The following is a 24168-nucleotide window of genomic DNA, read 5'->3' as shown; positions in this document are numbered from 1 at the left end:
ATGTGTATGTGTGTGTTTTTAGAAGTCTACCATCTTCAGTCTTTCATCTGGGAAAGTGGCACTCCATGAAAAAGCAAACAAACAAAAGATGATCTGTCATGTCTCTCATATGATGCAAGTCCTGAAAACTATAAACAATATTTTAAATATTTTACTTTGACTACACACTTATTAAAAGTCAGTTTTATTTTGTCCACTGAAGTCGTTAGAGGAAAGTATAACATTTTGTTGTGTATTGTAGTTTAAGATTAGATTGTGTACCTTTTGTAATTCAGATGGATCCTGGATTATGTGTCTGAAAGGTTGTTTTAACACTGAATATGACATTTTTATCAAGCATTTAACAATTTGGTTAAGTAGACATTAATATGGAGTGATTGTGTAGACACACAGAAAAGGGAGGATGCACTGTTAATGTAATGTCTGCATCATTAAAAGCTCACTTCTCTGGACTTTGTGCCCTTTTGAACGTGGATAATTTTTCTTTTTAACCTTTATTTATCATTATACGCCCCCTTGGGAAATGCTCGGTACAATCTCAGTGGAATCCACTAAACAGCTCCAGTGGAACAGGTGGGTGGTTAAGCGCCTTGTACAAGGACACCTTGACAGCACTGGTCAAAGAAAGGTGGGGGAGTATTACTCATTATGTCCTGCAACCAACCAATTTTTCCTGCTCTGTCCAGGGAATTTGAACTGAAAAACCTCTTCACAATCTTGTTTCTCATTCGCTCTCCTGCCTAGATTTTCCCAGCCAGACTGGAGAATTGCACCAGCAGCTTTGTTTTTGTTATAACCTTTGTTCTTCAGCCACTTTAGGTCAGTTAGATCAGTATTTTTTTATAAAAACCAAGGTGTTTTTCAGGCCTCAAATCCACTCCACTAATGCTGCTTATCATCACAGCAGTATATCATATGACCCCCTTGTAACACATTTTAACCAGACGTGAGTGTACCCTCCCTCAGTTAATGGGGTTCGAGCTGTAATGAGGTGCTGAAAATTTTAAAATTGCAACTGGTCTTTCAAAGTCCAGTCCCTGGTTCTGCTGTAAACAAACTGTGCTTGTTGGTGCATTAAGTGACATTTTGGAATCAGAGACCTTGGGGTTTACTGCAGAACAGCAAACTGTGTTGTACTTTGTCTTTTGTGTTTGATTCTTCAGTTGCCAGTTTGTCAGTGTCTTTGGATCAACTGTGAGTTTTCATACAGTCTCTGCTTACAGCAGTATAACTGGACAACGACTGGACAATCGAAAAAGTCTCTCAGTCTAGAACTGTTGAAAAATGGTTGGAGGTGATATGAAACATACATTATTTGTAGTCAGTGAGCTAAAATAGAAGTGGAGTCTTTAAAGGCTTGGTAAAACCACGTTGAGCTTCTGGAAGCTGTCAGCAGCGACTGACTTTTCCATTTGTTTGATGGCAGAAAGCATTAGGTTTGGTTACTTAATGTCAATACATGTTCTTGAGAAGGCAAAGGTAGTCTGAGAGCCAGTCTATTTATCCTACAGTGTTACAGTACAGTAGTGCCAGGAAACGTTAGTGAAGTGAGTTCAGTCAACTTCTCTGACTCTGCAACAAGTTATGTTGAACCAGTACGAGTTTTTGAAGGATATAGAGAGTATTTTTGCTAGATCAAAGCTGGCAGTATTTTTACAGAGCCTAAGATTTCTCCTTTTTTTTCTTCTTCTTCTTCTTCTTCTTGTCAGGTCAGATAAGCCTCTCAGACTGCATATAATCTTTCACCGGGAATTAAAACTCTCCATGCAAACCCAGAATCAAGCAATTCAAGGGTGAGATTATCCTACAAGTTTTACAGACGGCTACCTGAGGAGCAGTTAATAAATGACCCATGATAGGGATGGCTAAAAACACAAACAGGTTGATATGCAGGTCTTACCCAGGGCAGTTGTAATCCTCAATCATTGGTCCCATCTGTTTTCTAAGGAGCTTTTGTCTGCGTTCCTCATATGAAACAAATCAGTTTTCTTTTGTCCTTTTGGATTCAGTCCAGAAGAGACAGAAGGCTCCAGCTTTGCATGAATAACCTGCTTTTGTCATTTTTCACCTCATATGGCATCACACAGATGTTTCATTTTTATATCAAATGTTATATACAACAGTTAACAATGAATTAATCATATGGGTTATAATACTGATTAACCCATAATTTCTACAGCATTGTTGAACTGAACCTTCCATGCAGAGATTACTTACAATGACACCGTTTTCTTTATTTCTGTTCTCAAAGCTCGCCAGTCTCTTTAGTCATGCTAGCCATGTTGGCTTTCTCTGCCCCTGCTAGTAACCTCCTTTTCTTGCATTCAGCGGAAACAGAGCACTTACAGGAAATACATTGCTCCCAGTGAGGCCGGTGATTGTTTCTATGAGAGTGCACAGAAATAAAAGTAGAATGTATGATGGCTGTGTTGAGGCTGAATAACTGTTGTGTCAGTGGGTGATTAAAGGAGCAATTGTAATACTGTACATGTGGTCACCTGTTGGTGGACTCTGAGTTGTCCTGATTTAACCTTCCCTGTACTGAAACACCTGTTTCCTGGCATGGACCGTATTACCACCTCTTGATCTCAGCCCTGTGTTTGTGTGCGTTTGTGCGAGTGTGTGTGCGTGTGTTTGTGCGTGCGTGTGTGTTTGTGCGTGTGTGTGTGTTAGACACCTGTGTCTGTCATTTCTAATGAGGTTAGAATACATAGACTACTTCTACAGTGTTGTTACTGTGCTTTCCTTTAGCTACAACTGTTAGCACATCCACTCATTTAGTACGATAAGAGGCTTCCCACCAGGAATCCAAATTGATTTGCAACTAAATTACACATTTGACTTTACATCTCATGTAAAATATGGTTCATGAGGCGGAGTACTGCCAATTAGGTTTTAACTGGTGTCAGCAAGATTTGTAGTAATCTTAGGCAGTAAGATTTTCTCACTTTGTTGAACTCAACAACTTTTTTTCTTACTTATTTTGCCTCATCTAACAAGTCTTTTACGCTAGTCTTAAAATATTAAGTCTCTCCAACTGTGAACTTCACTTCTTTGATTTATGTTGCATAGTAAAATAGCTGATGCTTGTCTACTAAGGCATTTTAAATCTGGTGGAAGGAAATAGAAGATTTTTCCAAACCTTACACAACATTAATGTGATTAAGCAAAGATTGGATAAAGAGTAGGAAAATGCAGTATATATTTGTAGTATCATTTAATTCATCAGTTTATTCAGTTGAGTGCATACATGAATAACATTATTTTTGAGCAAGAATATCATAAATACTAAGCTAAAATAAGCAACCTTTCATTTTTATTGACACCTACAACTAAAGCTTGTCAAATTAAGACAAATATAATTAGAGCTGCTGAGAACACCCAAGTATCGAGAGTGAGTGTCAAATTAACATAATCTATAAATGTCTGCCTGTGTAGGTTACACTGGAAATTAGATCAAATATGTCTGCGCTCCAAAGCAATTTTATCTACTTAATTAAAGCAATGTTAAGATGGATGTGTCTGTGAAAGGAAAGCTGACACAAAGCTAAAATTTGTATTATTTTGAAGGGAAACAAAATGTAGCAATATTTACCTGTGCTTTGTTTGTTATGAAATAATAGCCCTGTAGAAGTGTGTTCATAAGACAAAATGACAGAAAACCATACAATAAGTCATATGTGATAATGAAGGTGTTGATAAAGTGACAAGTGAAAATGTAACATCGATGTGATGCAAAATACAGTAATGCATACATGAGTAACTAAACTAATACATTTAATCAGAAATGTTGTTAATTTAAAATGGCAGATGATAATTGTCTTATTGAGACTTCATGGGACAGATGATTATTGATATTGACTTCCATCCTCCACCCCTAGAGACGATGGCAGTTAATCCACTGTTTGAGATAGTAATTGCCTGAATTTTTCTTTCTGCATTATTCATTAATTGCTCCCTTTTAATTAATTATTCCAAATGATGAAAAAGCGCCAGAGACACAAGAGTTTGTTGTGAAGGCACATCATGCCTTGGTATACTGACACCAAAGCAGCTCCTAAAACAAAGACGGCTCCCTGCTGCAGTAGTGTGAGCTACTGTAAGTGCCCGGATGCCACTAACCATTTTTAATGAGACCTTTTTGCATAGTTTCTCTCTGCCTGTAGTCACACTGTAGGTTCAGAGAGAGTTGAATCTATGGCATAATTACTCTTGGTGTGTCTGGTAGTATAGTATCCCAAAATAAAGACTGAAATAACTGTATCCATGAAATCCAGTGGTAGACCAGTGTTAGAGGAAATATTCAGATCCTTAACTTGAGGACACATTTACATAATAACAGGTTTTGAATCACAGAAAACATGTATTTTTACTTCCCTCTGACTCCCTCCACATTCATGTTGCCAAGGTATCGGCCTCACTAAAGACAGACTGCACAAATTCTATACAAATATTAAATTACAAGAATCTTGACATGACTGAATTTGTCTCTTTCACTTTTCTGTTGCTCTGACATTATTCTTGAGAAATTGAGCTTATCCACTATAAGTCATCATGGACAGGGGCTTTGGTAATTAAACAAAGTACAGTGATGACCTGTGTTTCCCTAATGCTCTCAAATTAGTCACTGCTACAAGCAGGAGCACTCCAGGGTACTCAGTGTTACACCATAATGTACTGTACATGTGACCGACTGGCCTAAATCTGCTCCACTGCTTCCCCATATTTTAATACACTCTGCCAATTAATTCTCCAATTTCTTTTCCAGTCTCTTTAGCTGTTTGTTTAAAATATGCCTGAAATCGCAAATCTCTTTCATACATGAAGCACATCATGGATTCTGTAAACCACCCACTCACATGCCAACACATTAATTTATACATTAAGTCATTCACTCACACTTTTCACACATTTCTTAATTTCTGTGTCTGTATCAACAATAACTCGCAGTACCGCTGAAGCAGATGAAGACCTACATTGTGAACAAAGCTTAAACACACTCTGTCACTCTCTCACTCTCCTGTGTCTTGAATATGTTATCATATATTCTGTGAAACAGAAAAAAAAACACTACATCACTGGACTAGAGTAGAAATCTATTTGAGAATTGCATGGCGTTGCATGTTATAAAATAAATCAACACATCGGAGCTCAGAGACAGCTCGTCTCGGATTTGCGTGTGATGACTGACAGTCTTTGGCATGAGCAAAGGGATATGGAGGCTTGGCCTTGGATCCTGAGGGGCCAGGAAGCCAATGGGTATTTAAATAGCTGTAGATCCCAGGCTTCGAAACATGTCATTCCGGTTGACAAGCTGCCGTCTGAAGAACTGGCTCCTACTGTTATGAAATTGTTATGTTGGAAAGCCCTTCATCCCTGATAGTGTGTTATACTGTATGAATTCATGAAGAGCACATTTAGGAAGGGGCTTGATGGAAAGAAGGAGAAATGTCACAGCCAGACTAAAAGTCACCACTTCCTTTTTAGATGGAGTCCTCTGAAGGGACACAGAGTTGAAATGGTGTACATGTTTTTTAACTACCCAGCCCCAATGATAAATTTACCTGTTCTACGTCTGCGCTGTGGTCAATTCTATAAATAGTTTGAGGCAGAAAGGTCTGAATAAATCACAGTCCATCCAGGTCACCTCATTATTAATGGAAAACTACAACTTTGACTAAACACATTGCTTGTACCTTTTTTGTTTGTTTTTTTTTTTTTTGGTCTGATGACTTCCCCCAATGGTGGCAGATGTGTGTGACCCAGATAGCTTCACATAATGAACTGAGGAGGCGAAATGCAAACAGGAAAGCCATATCAACAGAAGCCAGGCAGGGAATTCAGAAATACATGTGTTATTTGTTTGTGTTTGTTAATTTCCCCCTTCATTAGTTCTGTTTTCTGGCTAATGGCCTGCTCTGCTACTATTTGCACCAGCTGGCAGAGAGAAGGACTCCAGTTGTAAACCTTTAATGAGTTAATATCAGTCCACTACTGCCAGTATACCTTGGGGCAAACAATTGGTTATACAGTGCAATCAAATACATTCTGACGTCTTGTTTTATTTGATTTATTTATTCCCTTTTTACCTCAAAAGGGGGACATTGTACACAATATGATCAAAGCAATAAGTCATTAACCAGAAAAGGAATTTGATTTGTGGCATTGAAAATCTAAAATATATTATCTCAACAAAATGAAAAAATATGGAAACTCCGGTTTTAATGTTCCATTAGCCGTTGTAAAATACAGTTTCAGTAAAAACTCTCATTTTGATATGCTTTGCTACAGCTCCACTTGCTCCTACCAGGGGACATTGTTAGTAGTCAACAGTAGTTTTTCAACTTAAACCACAAGGGAGGTTTTAAAATTCATGACATTTTTAGGATGAAGAACAACTTTTACAGTCAGTCTTTGAGGCTAACCCTATCACCTGTGAAATATGTTGGTGTGCTAATAATTTACTTTACAAATATGTTTTTCAGGCAATATAAATTTTCCTTTGATTACATTCATTGGCAACACTATTACAATCCAGGATTGTGGCATCCATATACTGCACTGAAGTCTGTGGGAGGAAATTGGGTTTGGATGGTTGGACATATAAAGCACAGGGCTGCAGGGACCAAGGGTTCATGTTCCCATGTGTCCCGTGTGTTGTTACCAATAGGTTTCTAAAGTGGTTTAGAAGTGGTTTTGATTGATCAAAATTGATTGAAAGCTAGGAAGTCATCATGGTTTTTGTCAAATATCTGAAAAGTTTGTCTGCGCTGACTTTTTCAAGAGCACAATGATTTTATGTCTTAACCAAGTGCTTTGAGTTCTTAAAGATGAGTATAAAAGTGTTAATCATGGGTTAGTTGACAGGGCTGGATAATGGATAATGTTCCTCTTTGATTTGACAGAGATCAGTTTGCTATAGATATACAAAGGTTAGTTGACAGTTGATAATTCAAAATGACTGCATATGAATGTGGTTTTAAGGAAACATGGTTGTCCAAAGCAGCCCTGCTTGGGAGGCAAATACTTCATAGGTTAAGGTAAACTTAAGTGGGCTGAGCCAATGAAGAGCAAATTCTATGAAAATTGACATATCAAACAATGAAAAGGAACATATCACCATATTAAGTCCTCTTGTTTTGCCACACTGACACAGAAAAGCTGAACAATGTTTACTCTACACCATGTGCCTCTTAATTGAAGGTGCAATCAACTGTCCCCAATAACTTAATAATGAACTTTAAAGAATTAAAGGATGGGACAAAATATCTTTACCTTTATGTATCAACAAACAAATGACTGTATTGTAATTACATGGGGGGAAAGAAATGGCCACATTATCAAGTGATTACATTGTCTCTCATTAGCTCAGGGGGAAACATACTAATTATAATTTGAGGGCTGTCATCAAAGTGGAAATTAGCTTCCTATGTTTGCTTCATCTGATGGTAATGAAAACACCATTGGTATGGCATGATTGTGGAAACTCAAGTACTGCCGACCAATTCCTCTTGCCTCTTGGGAAAACTTCAGAGACTAAATTAATTTCCCTTTTATGCAGTGGGTTTATGCTTGGAATGACTGCTAATACAATGAATATTTTGATTAAAAGAAAAGTCACACACTTATTGTTTGCAGCAAAAATTTCTGTTTGAAATACTTGATAGCATTATTTAATTATCATTTTAATTTTAATTATAATTTTGAGCAGTAAAAAGTGTTTTAAGTTTTCCTAACTTTGACAAAGAATTCTCAAAAGAATAGTATGGTAAACTATAAATGATATTACACTTTAGTGTCATCATTGCACTTTTAGCACCAGTTGATGTGTAATTAGGTGTTGAAACTGCTACATTTATGTGAGGAAACAAAGAAAGAATCTCTTCTCCTGTCAAAAGAGACATCCTCGCAAAATACTTCAGCCTTTGACACTGAAGCAAAGTTGTGACCTATAGAGAAAGGAAAAAAAGAATGAAGAAGATGAAGAGTCTTCTTAAGGCAAATGTTCACAGACAGAATTTAGATGAAAGATAAAACTCAGATAAAAGGGTTCAACCGTTTTTTCTTTGACTGAAGAGAAAGAAGAAAAGTTGTGTTTTCTGCGTACATCCCTGTCTTCCTCTTGTTCCCTTTTTTTGTTTTTCAAGTGTCAGTGCTCTGCACCATTGATCTGATCGTATGTGGGGGGAAAAAATTACTTTCACCTGCCAACGACTTGATCGTGCTCGGTGAAACTGCAAGGGCACCCTCCATCCTCATTATTTTACCCGTGGTGGTTGTCATTTGAAGAGTTTCTTCTTTATACTTGCTGCTACTTTTTGGTCCTCAGTTATCCTTAGATTTCTGTGAAAGTGGAAAGTTTTGTGCAGTTTCATCTGCATACACAACTTACAATACTCTGTTGGGTGTGTGGTTATCTCTTAACTGCTCATCAAAATTTGTCATTTCATGAATTGATAGATACATGTTATAATGATGTCTAGTTACGTCAAAGTCTAAGCGATGGTTAGTAGCACTGAAAATTTGACTTTGCCCAAACCATTGCCCTAACCCTTTCTAAAAACAATGGGATTTACACCCCCTACACACAATATTAACTAATGCAGGTCTTGCATCATCAGCAAATTTTGTTGCCACGTCTTGTTGACGGACCCTTTGCCAATATCTAGTGTTAAGAGCTGAGACTTAATGGAAGCTTGGAGGTGATACAGGGTACACCATGGGGGATCAGTGAGGGAATTAAATGCATTAAACTACATAGGATCATGAAAAATAGATACCATTTGGTACATTACCTTAATATACAATATATACGTAGTATAGCTATATCAGACATATTGAACATGTTTTCACTATAACAACTTTTAGCACATTTCAAACACAAAGGCAATTCAAAGTGATTTACACAGATGAAGAAAAGCATTAAAACTGCATTCAAAACAATAAAGCAATAAAAATCAGGACAAGACAGAATAAGATGAGATTAAAAAAAACAGATAAAATGAAATAAAATACATAAAATGAAAATAATACAGTTACAATGCAATAATAAGTTGTATGTTTCCCTAGTCGGCTGTGATTGTTTTTTCTCCTGTGATGAACACAGCCTATGGCGTATTGCTTTTTTTTTTAAATAAAATAAAATTAACGGCCATGGTTCACAGTAACAAATAGAAATGTAGAGTGAAAAGTATAGTATTTGTCTTCCAAGTGTAGTGGAGTAAAAGTCATAAGTTTACGAAAAAAACAAAACAATACTCAAGTAAAGTACAGATACTTGAAAAATATACTGAAGCACAGTACTCAAGTAAATGTACTTCATTACTGTCCACCCTTTGTTGCACAAATGCAACAAGGGAAATACAAGTACAGTAGAGAAACCAATCAATCAAAGTCAGAACCAAAGGAGAACAGTAGAGTTTTTGATTTATATTTAAAAGTGGCCAGAGTTGGGGCACATTTATCATCAGGAAGTTGGTTCCATCTGTGTGGAGCAATGGCAACAACATAGCCCCTGCCTTCGAGGTATCATCTGAATCCAATTGAGGACTGTATCTGATAATCCCACACACTTCTCCAGTCTGTCAAGAAGTATTTTATGCTTCACAGTATCAAAGGCTGCACTAAGATCACTCAGCACCAAATCTGATGTTTTACTTGAATTCCTATTTAGATGAATGCCATATAACACCTTGATCAATGTTGTCTCAGTGATGTGATCAGAAACCAGACAGAAATCTGACCAAAACGCTAAAGACCTTTAAAAAGTTAAGATGAGTCAAAACAGCTCTCTCAATAATTTTTCCAATAAAGAGAAGATTAGAGATTGGCCTGTGTTATTTAATATTCAAGGGTCCAGGCTGCCTTTATTTAGAGCGGGCATAACATCATGTGCTTTTCACTGATTTTGGAGAAATGCCTGAGAGAAGTGAGCCATTGACAATTTTCAGCACATCCATTTCCAAGCAACTGAAAGCATTTTTGGAGAAGCTTGTTGGCAGGGTACCAAAACAGCAGGTGGATGAATTAAGATGTTTAACTACATGCTCCAGAGTTTTAGTAGTTTCCAGTATTATAACACTGAATGCTGACAATCTAGCAAAAGTGTTTCTGTGCGACTGAAGCAGTGGTCTGGCTCCATTGGTTGACATAGAGAAATTTATGGACAGTCTGATATGTTAGATTATTTTCCCCTTAAAAAAAGATGAGAAGCTCATTGCATGTATTGTGAGTTAGGAAGTTCGGGGATTAGTTCGCTTCTCGGAGTTGTTGATATTCCTGTTGATGACGTTAGAGAAAAAGGCTTGTCTAGTCTTTTTTATTTCAGAGTTAATAATACGACGCCTCCTTTTAAAGTTCTTGTAGTGAGTCTGAACATTGCTCCTTTTTTGCACTCAGCTTTCCTGTACTTTCTTTTCTGACGTGTGACAGCCTGAGTGTTTTCTCTATGGTGCTTTTTCTGCTTGCCAGATATGATTTTTACCTTTTCAGGTGCAATGGCATCAAAGACCTTTATAGTCAAAAACAGAATCTGATGTAAGGCTCACTGACACACAAATGGCTTCCATTAAAAAAACTCAATGCTATGTTCATTTACTGTTTATACCAATATATATCAAAGAAAGCGTAGAAATAGTCCGTGAGGCCAACATCCCTGACAACAGTGATAGAAATATCAGCACCCTTGCTAATAACCAAATCCAGTGTGTGCGAGCCCTTTCACATGCCTCTTCAATCAAAAGTTTCAGATTGTTGAGAGATCTGTTGAGATAACAGAAAACATCTCAGTGAAGTTGTCAACAATATATTTTTGAAGGACCTTGGCGGTCTGTAAATTGTTAACAGCAGGATTTTTTGTGACCCTGTCAACACAATGCAAATATATTCTAAGCAGCAAAATCACCACATGATAACTGCTTGCATTGAAATGAGTCTTTGAATATAGCAACACCACCACCTTCTCTGTCAGGTCAGGAGATTTGAAGTTTGAGAAAGTTTTGAGAGGCTGACTTAATGAGAGTTGGTGCACTGCTACTATTATCTAGGCAGGTTTCAGTTAAAAGCATAAAATCAAGATTATAGGTGGTGATAATGTCATTAATTAAAAATGACTTGTTGGTAAGAGATCAAATATTCAGCAGAGTTGGCTTTGTAGAATTACTGGAGGGGCTCTGAGCAGCATGGACATGGTATGGAATTGTTAACACAGTTGGATATGATGACTGAGCAGAGTGCACCATTCTCTTTCTGTTACCTATCGAGACAGGAATAGAGAAAGCTCACTGGTACACTGGGTCCCGGTTTGTCCCGCGAACATTCATAACTGCCATTGTCCATCCACCTGGACCCAACAGATATCAGTTTTATTTTGTACACAATCCATCATGCTAACTGGACATGCTGTGATTTGATCAGGCCGTGGAAGTAAAGGAGGATTCTTATGTCGTTGCAGAGGAGGTGGAGGATGTCATAACAACGTGTCACGTGTGTTAAGTTGGGTAGGGGAAGTGGCAGTGGGTATGTTCAGAAAGAGTTAAGTGTTTATTTGTTTCAATATACCTTCCACTTCAAGTTACTTAAAATCGGCCTTTCTGTCTGTGCCTCTGAAACTTTTCCAACAAGGTCACTGCGGTATTTGGGCAGGGTAACTTTGGATGTTAGTCCAGGGTCTGTCGTCATTGGGGTTCAGTTAGGCCACATACAGCCAGAGGCGGCCACCTCCTCCAGTCGCCACATCCAGGCAATTTAAAAGCTGTATACTCGTGGGATCATCAGGCAGCAGCTTGCAGGCCTCAGCAAGAGCTGTGAAAGGCCTTGAGATTACTGTAACTTACACTGCAGGTGTAGGGGAGAGAGGGGGATGGATGCTAAAAATGTAATCAACGCTTGAGCTTGTTCCCAGTCTCAATCTATTAGCAGGAGTGGGGGCTTGGTAATTATTTTCTTTGGCTAAATCCGCTTCACCAGGGCTGAGGGTGCAAGTGCAACTGTATTTATAGTCTGTCTCTACCTTTGAGGATCTGCTTATTCTTTGTGTTGTTGTTGTTGACCCTGTACTGAACAAAATCAGCTGTCTTTTATTTGCTTCATGGGTCCTACAGGTCATCATATAGTTCATGACTCTAAAAGCCACTTGAGTCTCCATTAGGCAGTAGTCCTCTGCTATTACATCCAAAACAGCATGCAGGTAGGAGGCGATTTTCTATTTGACTGGGCTGCAGTTTGTGAGAAAACCACATATTGTGTTATTGAGCATGAAAAAATGTAGACCTGAAAATAATAAATAACATTGACTGCAGTTATGGTATGGTACATTTCTGTTGGAAATAGTTTGCAAAAAAGCTAATGGAGGCTGTTGGATGGGACTGAATATGTTTTTCATTCTCCAATATTGCTAAAAGACACAGTGGGAATAGCATTTTATGCTTCCACACTGGTGACAGCCACAGCCGGGGGCGTTTTGTTTTTGGCTTGTCCGTCTGTCTGTATGTCCCATTCTCGTGAACATGATATCTCAGTAATGCCTTGAAGGAATTTCTTCAACTTTGTTACAAACTTTGGATTCTTGGATTCAAAGATTAACCAATAAGATTGTGGTGGTCAAAGGTCAAAGTTACAGTGACCTCACAAAACACATTTTTGGCATCTTGAATGTGCTATGTGAAGACCGCCTTGAGGGAGCTTCTTCAGATTTGGCACACAAAATCACCCGGACTCGAGGATGAACTGATCAGATTTTGGTCGTCAAAGGTCAAAGTTCAAAGTCACGGTGACCTCATGTTACTGTGAAGGCGATATATCAGGAAGGCCCAGTAGGAATTTCCTTACATCTGGCACAAACATTCACTTGGACTCAAGGATGGACTGATTAGAATTTGGTGGTCAATGTGACCTCACAAGACAAAGGGCCATTACTCACAAATTAACGCTAATTATGACATAATTTAGCACAAAATGCCTAATAGGATAAATGATGAAGTGACATTTTATATCCAAATGGTCAAAGGTCAACTTCACTGTGACATCATAATGTTCTGCAAAAACACTTCTACATGATATGGCACACCAAAAATCTATTCAATACACAACATAATAACATAATTTTGTTGATAGATATAAACTTCTCTGCTGTAGAGAAGAGTGAAGAGAACAAACTATATAGCAGGTGTACACTTTTGACTTCAATTGCTTCACCGAGATGTTTTATGATAGTCAGGCAGATAGACAGGCATTGGCTTATTTTTTTTAAAAAGTCATTTGCCAAAAGCACAACTACCCCACTGGTGAGCTGCTAACTGTGGTACTGTATGTGTTCCTGAATCCTAATTGAGGCAAGAAACACCCAATGTGAGGAGACTAAAATAGTTATTGTAGATAAAAGTGTATTGCTGATATTTCAATGATGATTCAGCTGTTGCTTTCCTGCTGCTTTGAAACCAGCTCTCTCAGCCCTTTATGTGTCTGCGTCTGCCACCTCTCTGTAGAGATCACTGTTACTTTGAACAATATGCAACACCCAGTTTGCATCCTTATTCATGAGCTCCAAGCTGAAACCAGGAGTAAAGAATTTCTATAGTTTGGGAATGAATACTTCTACTGAAACAATCACTGAAATTCTTCAAAACAAACGGCTATAACTCACTTAACACATAACCAAAGCCACATGCAGCTTTAATGTGATGCTCTTACACAACAACAACAAAAAACAGTCTGACAATCTTTCATTTCAGCTAAATTTTGAAAACTAGCTGTACCTGCCAAGTAAATCAGTTACAGTTTGATGGAAAACCACTTACATTGTGATCAAGAGAAAAGAAAAGTGTGATAAATAATGACATTGTAGACAATATCATTACTTGTGAAATGGGCACTTGGCAGGCTTTTTCATAATTATAATCTTTTCTGCATGGAAATTGCTTTGTTACAATTGCTCAAGCAAGAGGAAATAAATATGGTGGCCTAAAAGTTAGAGGAGCAAGCTTGTAAGTGGACTGTTGCTGGTTCAATCCCTGGACTGTGTGAATGTGCCCAGTGACACTACCCTGAATAAATACAGGGGGAAAAAAAAGATACATTGGAGAGAAAAAGTAAGTGAACTGTTTAAAATCATCTGCATTTATGTATGACTATGTCCTAAAATATGGTCAGATCTGCCTCTGGGTTACAATAATGAACAAACACAATGTATTTGAACTAATAGCACACAAATCATTGTATTGTTCTTGAACATATTGAAAACATCGTTCAAGCATTCACAGTGTAGGCTGGAAAAATGTGAACCCCTCGGCTAATGGCATTATCAGAAGCTAACTGGAGTCAGGAGTCATCAAACCTTGAGTCCAATCATTGAATCAACATCGGAGGTGTATGTTAGAGCTATTTTGACTGATTAAAATAAACAGTTAAACATTTTGAGTTTTCGAGTCATAACAGCACTTGGCCGATGTGAAACACGCCTAGCAAAAAAGGAGATCTCAGAAGAGTTGGGATCAAGAAGTTTTGATTTGCACAAGGACGGAAAGGTTTACAGAGTCATCTCAGAATTTAGATATACATCAGTCCAAAGTTAGACAAACTGTCTGTTCATGAGTCTACCATGTGCAAATCATGGAGCATGGTGTCCATGGCAGGAAGCTGCCTTTCTTCAAAAAACATCACAGTGTGCCTTAAGTTTACAAAGAGCACCTTAACACTCCACAACACTACTGGGAAAATGTTTTGTGGACTGATGAAACTAAGTTTGAATTGTTTGGGAAGAACATACAGCACTATGTATGGTGTAAAAAAAACATGAAAACACCAAAAGTGAAGTACAGTGGAGGGAGCATCATGATTTTGGGCATTGCTACCTCTGGACCTGGACAGCTCAACATCAAGGAAGCAAGCAAATTTATCAAGGAATCTTACAGGATAATGTCAGGGTGGCTGTTCACCTGCTGAAGCTCAGTATAAGCTGGGTGATGCAGCAGGACAATGACCCTAAACATCAAAGTAAATCTACTACAACATGACTTCAAACAAAGAAAATCTGCCTTTTGGAGTGGCCCACTCAGAGTTTAGACCTTAATCCAATAGAGATGCTGTGGAATTACCTGAAGAGAGCCACTCACACCAGACATCCGAGGAATATGTCTGAGCTGAAGTAGTTAGTAAAAATTATCCAAAATTCATCCTTAAGATTGTGCAGGTCAGATCAGCAGTTACTGGAAGTGCTTGTTTGAGGTTATTGATGCCAAAGGAAGTTCAACCAGTTATTAATCCAAGGATTCACTTACTTTTTCCACCGGCACTGTGAATGTTTTATTGGTTTTATTGGAAACTGTTTGTCTAGACTTGTGACTTAGATAAAGATCAGATAATTTATTATCAGTTAATGCTGAAAACCAGGTCCTTCCAAAGGGTTCACATACATCAAGTAAAAACATAAAAACTACTATAAAATTGTAATAAAAATACATAAATAGTAATTGAATAGAAAATATTAGATATTAGTTACTCTAGTAAATGATATCTAATATCTCTAGTGAGTGGTTAGTAGATGTCCCTGTAAATTACACTTTTCATCACACTGACAGGATTCTGTGTGAGAGTTGAGTATGTAAGAGTGTAAGAGAGTTGGATCCAGAAGAGGAGAGAGGAAGTGATACAGGGTTGATGTGTATAGTGCTGATATGCAGTTTGAGAAGCCAGTTCTAGACGATACGGTTGCAGACAGACAGGGAGTGAATGTTACTGTACTATTTCTGCTTCACTGCTTTGCCAATAACTTTGGTGTTGCAATGGGTTTCTCATTTAGTCGGTGCCAAGCTGCACACACTCTGATAAGGCTTCGTGAGCACACACTGATCCACTCTGCTGAATGTATGGTGAGGCAAACTGGCAGACAGCTTGCCTGTACTCAGGATATCTAGAGGTGTCATTTTAAATCAGTGGGGGTTATGTATTAGCTGAGATATGTGGGAGTCACTTTAAACTACGAATCATCAGTTTTTACTGCTTTTGATGTGGGATTATTTCTCACACCATCAATAACGAGTTCCCAAGAACAGTCCCATATTCAGAAAGCAAGAATGTTGTTTAATCCACCACTCTGATCATGATATTTCATTCATGGTCAGTCGTAAAAGCTCATAGCTGATCCTGTTGGCTGACTCCTCCAATCCCATTCAAACAGTCAGTGAGGTCTTTATAACTTGACAGCTCACACTCTAACTCAGCTGATCGTCCATGTTGCTGCTACTGCTGTTGACCCAGGCTGCTGCAAACTCCCTCTACCTCTCCAGCTTCCTCCTGCTGTTCCTTGAAGATGGATTCTGTGCAAACTGCTTCTGACAAATGGTTGGGTTTGTGCCATGGTTTCATATTTATGGAAATATATGTCTATGGAGTTTTTATTGCACTGCCTGCAGAATGTCTCACATGCTGCTTGGATTCATCTGGAGAGGGTCCTTGGGCGCAGAATATTTTCTGTCAACCGCAGTTTGTTGTAATAAATGCTGCTACATTCTACTACATTCTTTGAAGCATACATCTGTAACTGAATTTCAGGATGAAACCAAGTTCTTAAGGTTTTTATTATTTCAGATCTCATTTGTGATATCAGTTTTGGTTGGCATTTTTTCTGCAAAAGCCACTGAATGTACATTCAGTAACTATCTATTTATATAGTAGGTTTCAATGTGACTGGCAGAGTTCCCGAGCTAGATTCAGATTACCTGCACATCCACAATGGATACGCAGGTAACAGTGTATGTGCTACAGTTACAATTTGTCATTTCTTCTCATTTGTATAAACTTTTCAGTTCATTGACAGCACTCCTACAGTCAGAGCCGTGTTAACTCAGTGCTAATACAACATTTTCTGCTGTCACATTAAAATTATTCAACCACTGAACTACAAGTTGATGTTTATTGTGAAGCAGCCTTGGGAAATGCAATCAGCAAGGATAATGATCACTGCCATTGATCACAAAAATCCATCTATCTAGCCATTAGCGATATCGTTTATCCTTTTCGAGGGTCACAACTTACTTAGAGGCGGGGTACAACTTGGATGGGTCGCAGGTCTATCACAGGTTGATCACAAAAATGCACTGATTAATTGATTACTTAGTTCATGTATAAAGGTAACCCACAAAAAGATGATGTCATGATAGTTTCATCCAACCAACAATCTAAAATTAAAAGATGAAATATAAAAATGGAGAAAAAACCCACTTGAGAAGCTATAACCTGCAATACTTTTTTTTTTTTTATAAATGATTTTTAACAACTAATCCGTCATAAATGTGTTCTGTCATGTCAACTGTCTGCCATGTGATTTTATTAATCATTAACTTTTAGCTCTACAAAAGGATTTAACTGCTTAGTGTCTTTTTAGCACTTTGTCATACAAAAGACTAAAATATTATGAACATTTACTTATAAGTTAAACATACTTAAATTTTACTATGATGAATAATAAAATGGAGAAAGTTTAAAGGGTTTTCAGTCACAGCAGTTGTAGAAGAAATGCTGGATAGACTATGAAGCTCACTGTAAGCCGATTTAAACAGCTGCCAACAGCGATTATGCAATATGAGGCTCTCCTGTGACTTGTGTCACCCTTCCGAGATTGGCTCAGCTCTCTTAGACCTTGCTGCCCTCAGGAGCAAAGAGTGTCCATCATATTCATAATTATCTGGAAGGGAGGTCCATCACCATTGTATATTAGCAGCACACAGACAGCATGACAGTAAATAATCCCATCATTTCAGCCAGAGGAGGTCAGGCAGACATAAATTTAACACAGAGCACTTTTACATCCTGGAGGGCAGCGCAGGGAGGTTTCATCATCTGAAGGATTGATGCCTTGGATTTTCCTTCCCTCCCTCCGTCTTTTAGCCGTAGCCAAGAACTCATCCAATAAGTACAGGAGAAATTTTTAGCTTTGTTGATTCATACACAGCTGAATTGCAGTGGATGTATGACTGCTTTGTACCGTCTGAATTTCTTCACCGGAATTCTCAACAAAGTGCTCTAGCGAGCAACACTTGAAGCAGACCAGCAACAAATCTGTTTTGATGGCTTACCAGCACTGGGTCACGCTCTGCTATGAGGAAATCTTTTTGTCAGGTCAGACCTGGATGATTGCTAGTGAGGAAAAGCTTTAAATTTTTATGCATTGAAAAAAAACAGAATAAACCTTTCAGGCTCTTGGAAGTTTTGAAGGCTCACTGTTAGGTTTTACAGATTTTACCCCAAAACACCCAAATATTTTTAAAAGGAGAAGATCACCCTAAACTGTAATTCACCCAGATTTAATGTTTTGTTGTATTCTCTGTTTACATTTAACATCAAAAGCGCGTCTCTTAAGCTCTGAAATTACTTCTGGTATTGGAAAGTAAAAAGAAAAACATTTATAAATGAGCTACTGGTTATTCCACAATGGTATCAATTAACTAATAAATAGTTAAAATACAGAATGTCACACTGCAAATTTGATCTTGACTTTTCACACAGATTTTAGGGTCGAAACTTGTACTCAAACAACAAGAAGCTGAGAAGCCCTGTTTTTTTGTTGTTTATCAGCACTACATCCTTATCTCTCACCACTGGAGAGCGTGACAACATTTGGACTGCTATTAGTTAAATTTGCCATAGTAGAATTTATCCTATTTAAAAAAAGTCACATTGATGTACTTGGTTACAGTCACATTTCGTAATACAGCGAGTATTATATATTTTTTTCTTTTTCCTTTTTTTTTTTTTTTTTTTAACCTTTCATAGATATATCCCCTTTAAATGTCTGTGACTTTTTGTCGTCTCATTCAGTGCATTCCCTTCAGCATGACGGGGACTTTCTTCTCTGCTTCTGTTTGTTTTCCCCTGCCTGACATTTATAAAGTGCGAGTGTGGAGGATGCTCTGAGCGGTGGGGAGGAGCTCCATCTCCGGGACATTGGGCGTCCATGGTGCGAGCAGCTTCGGATCACTCACTTAAGCAGCTAACATTTCAAACGGGCAATAAAGAGAGTCCTAGTCCCTCTAGAACAATAAAACAGTGTTAGAGTCAAGGGTGGATGCACTGTAATACAGACAGATATTTCTCTGCCACTGCTGCAGCTGCTGTACTCAGCAGAAAGAGAATCAAAGGACATTCTCTCCAGCAAAGATTCACTGTAACATCAAGGTGTAACATTGACTGAAGATAAAAGATGTGCCTGGAGAGGTAACAAGGTCATTAGATTAGGTCATTAAATTTATTTATGACCTTAACAAACCTCCTTCAGTGCTGCAACGTTTCCTTTTACACAAGTCTTTTAATTTCCTTTAAAATATACATTTTTTATACATGTAAGACAGTAGAATTTCCTTTCAAATGTCTTTTCATAATATTTTTCCCTCTGAATAGATATTTGCGGGGGCAGAGTGAGTCTGAGCAAAGAGAGGATTGTTCTCTCCATATATGACAAGATCTAAATCAGCATGGGGGTGTTAATTTATTTCTGTCCTTCCAGAACAGGGACAGGGATGACATTTAGGTGATGATCCCTCATGTCTGATCTTTCTCACGCCTCATTCCCCTCACAGGAATAACATTGAACAGGGATTTAGCCAAGACCTTGACTTGACTGCCTGCTTGTAGAGAAGAGCCCACAGAGTCTTTGCTTTGCGGGTTTGTGAGTCTTGGTGTTGTAGCAGAAGGGTTGGCAATGTTGAGACGTGTGTGTGTGTGTGTGTGTGTGTGTGTGTGTGTGTGTGTGTGTGTGTGTGTGTGTGTGTGTGTGTGTGTGTGTGTAATAATAATAATAATAGTAGGTTGAGAGTAGAGATCTCACCATCTTCACACCTAAACAAGAAAGTAGGTTGTTGTCATTACCTTCCAAAATGACCCATATGAGTTTATAATCTTTATATAATCTATCCCTGAGGTTGAGGTCTGGTAAAGTAACCACAGCTAAAATCCCTTTGTGAAGGTTACACCCACAGCAGCGTGCATTAAAACTCTTCTGGCAGTCTTTTGCACTTTATGTTGGTTTTCTTTTAATTTGTCACACATCTGAATGTTTCAAGCTTGAATGCCATTTTAAACACAGAGGGCAGTACGTGTAATGAAAACAAGTTATGTTTTTTTTCTTCTTCTCTGTTGCCTTGCTCACTGTCCTGGTGTCAACCACTTTAGAAAGAACACGCAGTCTTTTGTTTAGGACTTAATCATGGGTCACCCTGAGCTTTCCTTTAAAATGAGATATTTTGCACACCAGGAAACACTGTGTGTGTGTGTGTGTGTGTGTGTGTGTGTGTGTGTGTGTGTGTGTGTGTGTTTACGCGTGCTTGTGCGTGCGTGCTTATGCATAAGTGTAAAAATATGTGCATCTTTAATGTATGTATGTACTTTAACATGGAGTACCTCAGCAGGAGACATTGTCTTTCTGTTGTGGCCTAGCTGAACCCTTGCTGACTTTGCTACAGTGACAGTTTTGCTAACAACTGTAAATATGCTTTGGCAGTGCTCCCCACTGCTACGGGTTCGGGAGCGAAAGGAGATGCTGAGACTAAACTTTTAGAGTCTTTTTTTAGGTTGATCGTCTCCCCCCTTATTTTGCATTTGTTAGCTTTGATAGTTGTTGAGTTATTGGAGGAGATTGGGCAATGAGGCAAATCCATTCCCGTGTACTTTCAGTGGGGGGTCTCCTGCTCTGCAGTGATCGGGCAGAGACGTCGGCTAATGTTTTATTCATGTGAGAGTTTTTTTCATATTTCATTGTCTCATCAACATGTTTCTGAGTTGCATGTATGCCTCGTTCCCTCCCGCCCTCCTATCAACATCTCATGTTGTCAATCAGCTCAGGTGATAAAGGAAAGGAGGGACACAAGACAAAAGAAAAGGAAAACCTCGTCTTCTCACTCTGTTTCATGCTTATTTGCATTCCTGCTCTCCATTAGTATCACGTCCCTCACAGCATGTGACAGACTTGTTTTGCATAATTATTGATTTCAAGTGTGAAGAATAAATGCCGATTGCTGCCTGTGATTAATTTGTTGTCTCTCATTTCCTCTGCGCGTCCTCATCAGGCAGAACCTTGCAGAGAATCTAGAGCTAGACAACAAGTCTGGTTTGAAACAAGCTCTAATCCCATAGCAAAGAAGGACAAGAAGCTTGAGAGGTTCTAAATGAGGATATTTACCTTTTGTTTTCATGTGGATTCAAGGATTACTTGTAATTAATTGGACCCCCTGCACTGAAAAGCTGTCAGACAAATTATGCAAACAAAAACTAACATTTTAAATGAGTAAACACTCAAAGACACACACACACATGCACAAATACACACATTATCTATCCCTCTTGCCCTCTTTTCATCTCTTCCCTCTATAAAACACATAAACACATTAAATCCAATTTACAGCCTCAATCTAAAGGATTTGCTTTATATAATTGAGGTTAATCAAATGTCTTTTCTTCCATATCTGTGTGTTTGCTCTTGCAGTCAATGCATGCACCATGTCGGAGTACAACAAGCTGAAGAACATGCTGCTGGATATGCAACCTAAAGTGCTGAAGACTGAAGAGCAGAGCCAGCAGAGAGACATGGAGGAGAAGAGAGCACTGGTGGACACCATGTTCAAATACCTGGATGTGAACAAGGACAGCCGGCTGGTCAGTGATGAGCTGGAAAAGGTGGGTATCGAATAATAAGATAAATGCGTGGATGGGCAGATAAAATGACAACTTTGTAGCTACAAGCATTAGTTAGTTTGGGTGGCCACACCAAATGGTTGGTTTACTGCACTTTGTATGAAGTTAATTGATTCATGAAATTATTTTGAGGATTATTGAGTGTGTTGATTAAAATACCATTTATATTTGGAGCAGTTTTTCCTGAATTATTACCTTAAATTTGAATATATAAGTGTGGCATCAACAAATACACAGATTTCAATCCAAGACATTTTGTCTTTTGTTGTATTTAATGAGATCTTTTACGCTTTAAATGTGAGCCCATCCCAGCTCACATTGGACAACAAGATTTTTCCTTCTTTTGTGCTTTTCTCCTCTAGAGTTATTACAGAATGTTGAAGACCATGTGGTCAAACTATAAAGTGGAGTGAGTGAATCATGGCTGGAATGTATTTAACAATGAAAAACGTTTACTGAGGTTATCTTCCCATTAGGATCTGATGGGAAATAGTCGGGGGAGTGTAGAGAGGATTGGCATTGATATTTGCAGGATGAGGAAATGAAATTATTGTGGGTGTCATCTGGTAGCAGAGATGAGTGTTAATTAGACTTCTGCTAGAATGTAGTGAGCCATGTTAGGGTCACTGCGAAAGGAAGAATTGTCATATGTAATATTGTGCTGTAGCTTTTTCTTAATATGTGGAAATTGAAAGGGTGGATGGCAAAGAAAAACTTGCAACTAAATATAGTCTCAAAAATGCCACAGTAATTAATCTTTTGTCATCTCACTTTGGTTGTAAGTGACAACACACTTTGTCCCCTTTTAAAGTTAAAAATATTGAGTGATTCTTGGCCTAGTTCTAGCAGCAGAAATAAATATTAAAAACCTTTTCTGGCAGAACTGCATTAAAGATCCAAGAAAAGATTTTGATCAATCACAGCTGGCAATTACGAATGCTGACATGCTGCCAGGAAGTCTTTAGATAAGACATTCTTATTCTGTAGGAATTCATAAATTCAGCGAGATAATGCTTTTAAGAATCAAAGGAATTCACAGATGAATTTCAGTCATCCTTCCAGACGGTCTCAGTCTGAGATGTGTGTAGTGTCACAGATGGGCTCAGAGGGTAAAGTCCTGTACTTCGGGTTTGAAATATATTATTCAAATACCCAAGGACAGATCACTCTTGAGTCAGTGAACACATGGGTGCAGTCTGCTGTAGGCAGTAACAAAAGAAAAAATTTTTGTCACATCCCTTAATCTGCCATGTCACATGTGCAGCTCCATATAGAATCAATTGGAGGAGATGAACAAGCACAGGGGCTATATTTGTAGGCTCGGAAATCATAGCTGCCGGAATTAAACATGGGACTTACCTCGTAATATTCTTAACACAGTTTAACAACTTTTTCTGGTATGACCCCCTTCAGAAGCTGAAAAAAGTTCACGCCACCCCACCCTACCCCACCTCAAACTTTTTATCAATCATTAGCAATAATAGGGGAAGCAGCTAATAAATAAACAAAGAATCCATGTTGAATTTTACTCAAATAAAAGTCAGCACAATTGCATCAGCAAACTCTTGTTTATTTTCCCTAAATAAATCATATTCATTCAACTTAGTTTCTCTCCATATTTTTCCTCTGGTCATCCTCAGCCCCCCAGTTTGAAAACCACTATCCTATTTTGGCCTAAAAACAATTTAACAATTTATTTAAAAAAACATTTTTTTAATAAATTAAATCTTAATCTTGATAAATCTTAATAAATACATAAAATCTGATTTTGTATTGTGACATTATTAGCAATAGTGGTCTCATTGTAGATCAAATTTTTATTTATCATAGAGAACCAGCAGTGTGAGCGGTTTAATTTGATCTATCTGTGCATTTTGATACACCTGCCTTACTCACATTTGGTGAGTAAAATCTAATATAGACCTGCTGTCGGCCTGGAAGGCTCACATTGACTCAGCTGCTGACTCAGAGTTGTTTTCCTCCTGAGATTTCAGCTCTGTTCATGGAGTAGAAAAATAAAATATATTTACGTTGTTCAAAGGCAAGTGTCTTTAGCCTGAATTCTGAGTCAATGAATGGACGAATAAACCTGAAACTACACAGATTATATCTAGCTGACAACAAAACACATTCTGTTTACCTGGAACTAATATGAAGCTTCAATAGTCTGAGTTTATCAAGTTAAGTGGGTATCTTCCATCATTCACATAATTTCCTGCAGGTCCAGCCAGTGTCTGAAAACACCTGTGTGGGTGTGCAGGGACTTTAAAACAAGGCCCAATGTGATTGTGTATACTATTTTGTACACTGTATTTCAACATGTAGTTAAGACTTTCTTCACAATGAAAAAGCCATTTGAATGCTGTGAAACCCCAGCTGTATCTAACATAGACATCTAAAAACACTTTGACTCTTTAAATAAATGAAGCTTGGTTTTAACCTAGATGATTGGTCTTGTGAACCACAAATCCTTAAATGAGTGTTCAC

At 38.1% G+C, this 24168-nt stretch overlaps 1 protein-coding gene across 1 annotated transcript in view; it reads left to right on the top strand.

The window, feature by feature from the left end:
* fstl4 (follistatin like 4) overlaps positions 1-24168 on the top strand; it is a 196909-nt gene that overhangs the window by 98223 nt on the left and 74518 nt on the right. The window contains exon 5 of the mRNA XM_022762535.1: positions 21473-21663. Within this exon, the coding sequence (XP_022618256.1) occupies positions 21473-21663 (191 nt within the window). The remainder of the gene's footprint in view (positions 1-21472; positions 21664-24168) is intronic.

Source organism: Seriola dumerili, unplaced genomic scaffold (genome assembly GCF_002260705.1).
Source record: "Seriola dumerili isolate Sdu_G_001 unplaced genomic scaffold, Sdu_1.0 BDQW01000449.1, whole genome shotgun sequence".
NCBI lineage: Eukaryota > Metazoa > Chordata > Actinopteri > Carangiformes > Carangidae > Seriola > Seriola dumerili.
Note: the sequence above shows the minus strand (reverse complement) of the source record. Positions and strands in the feature narration are given on the sequence as shown.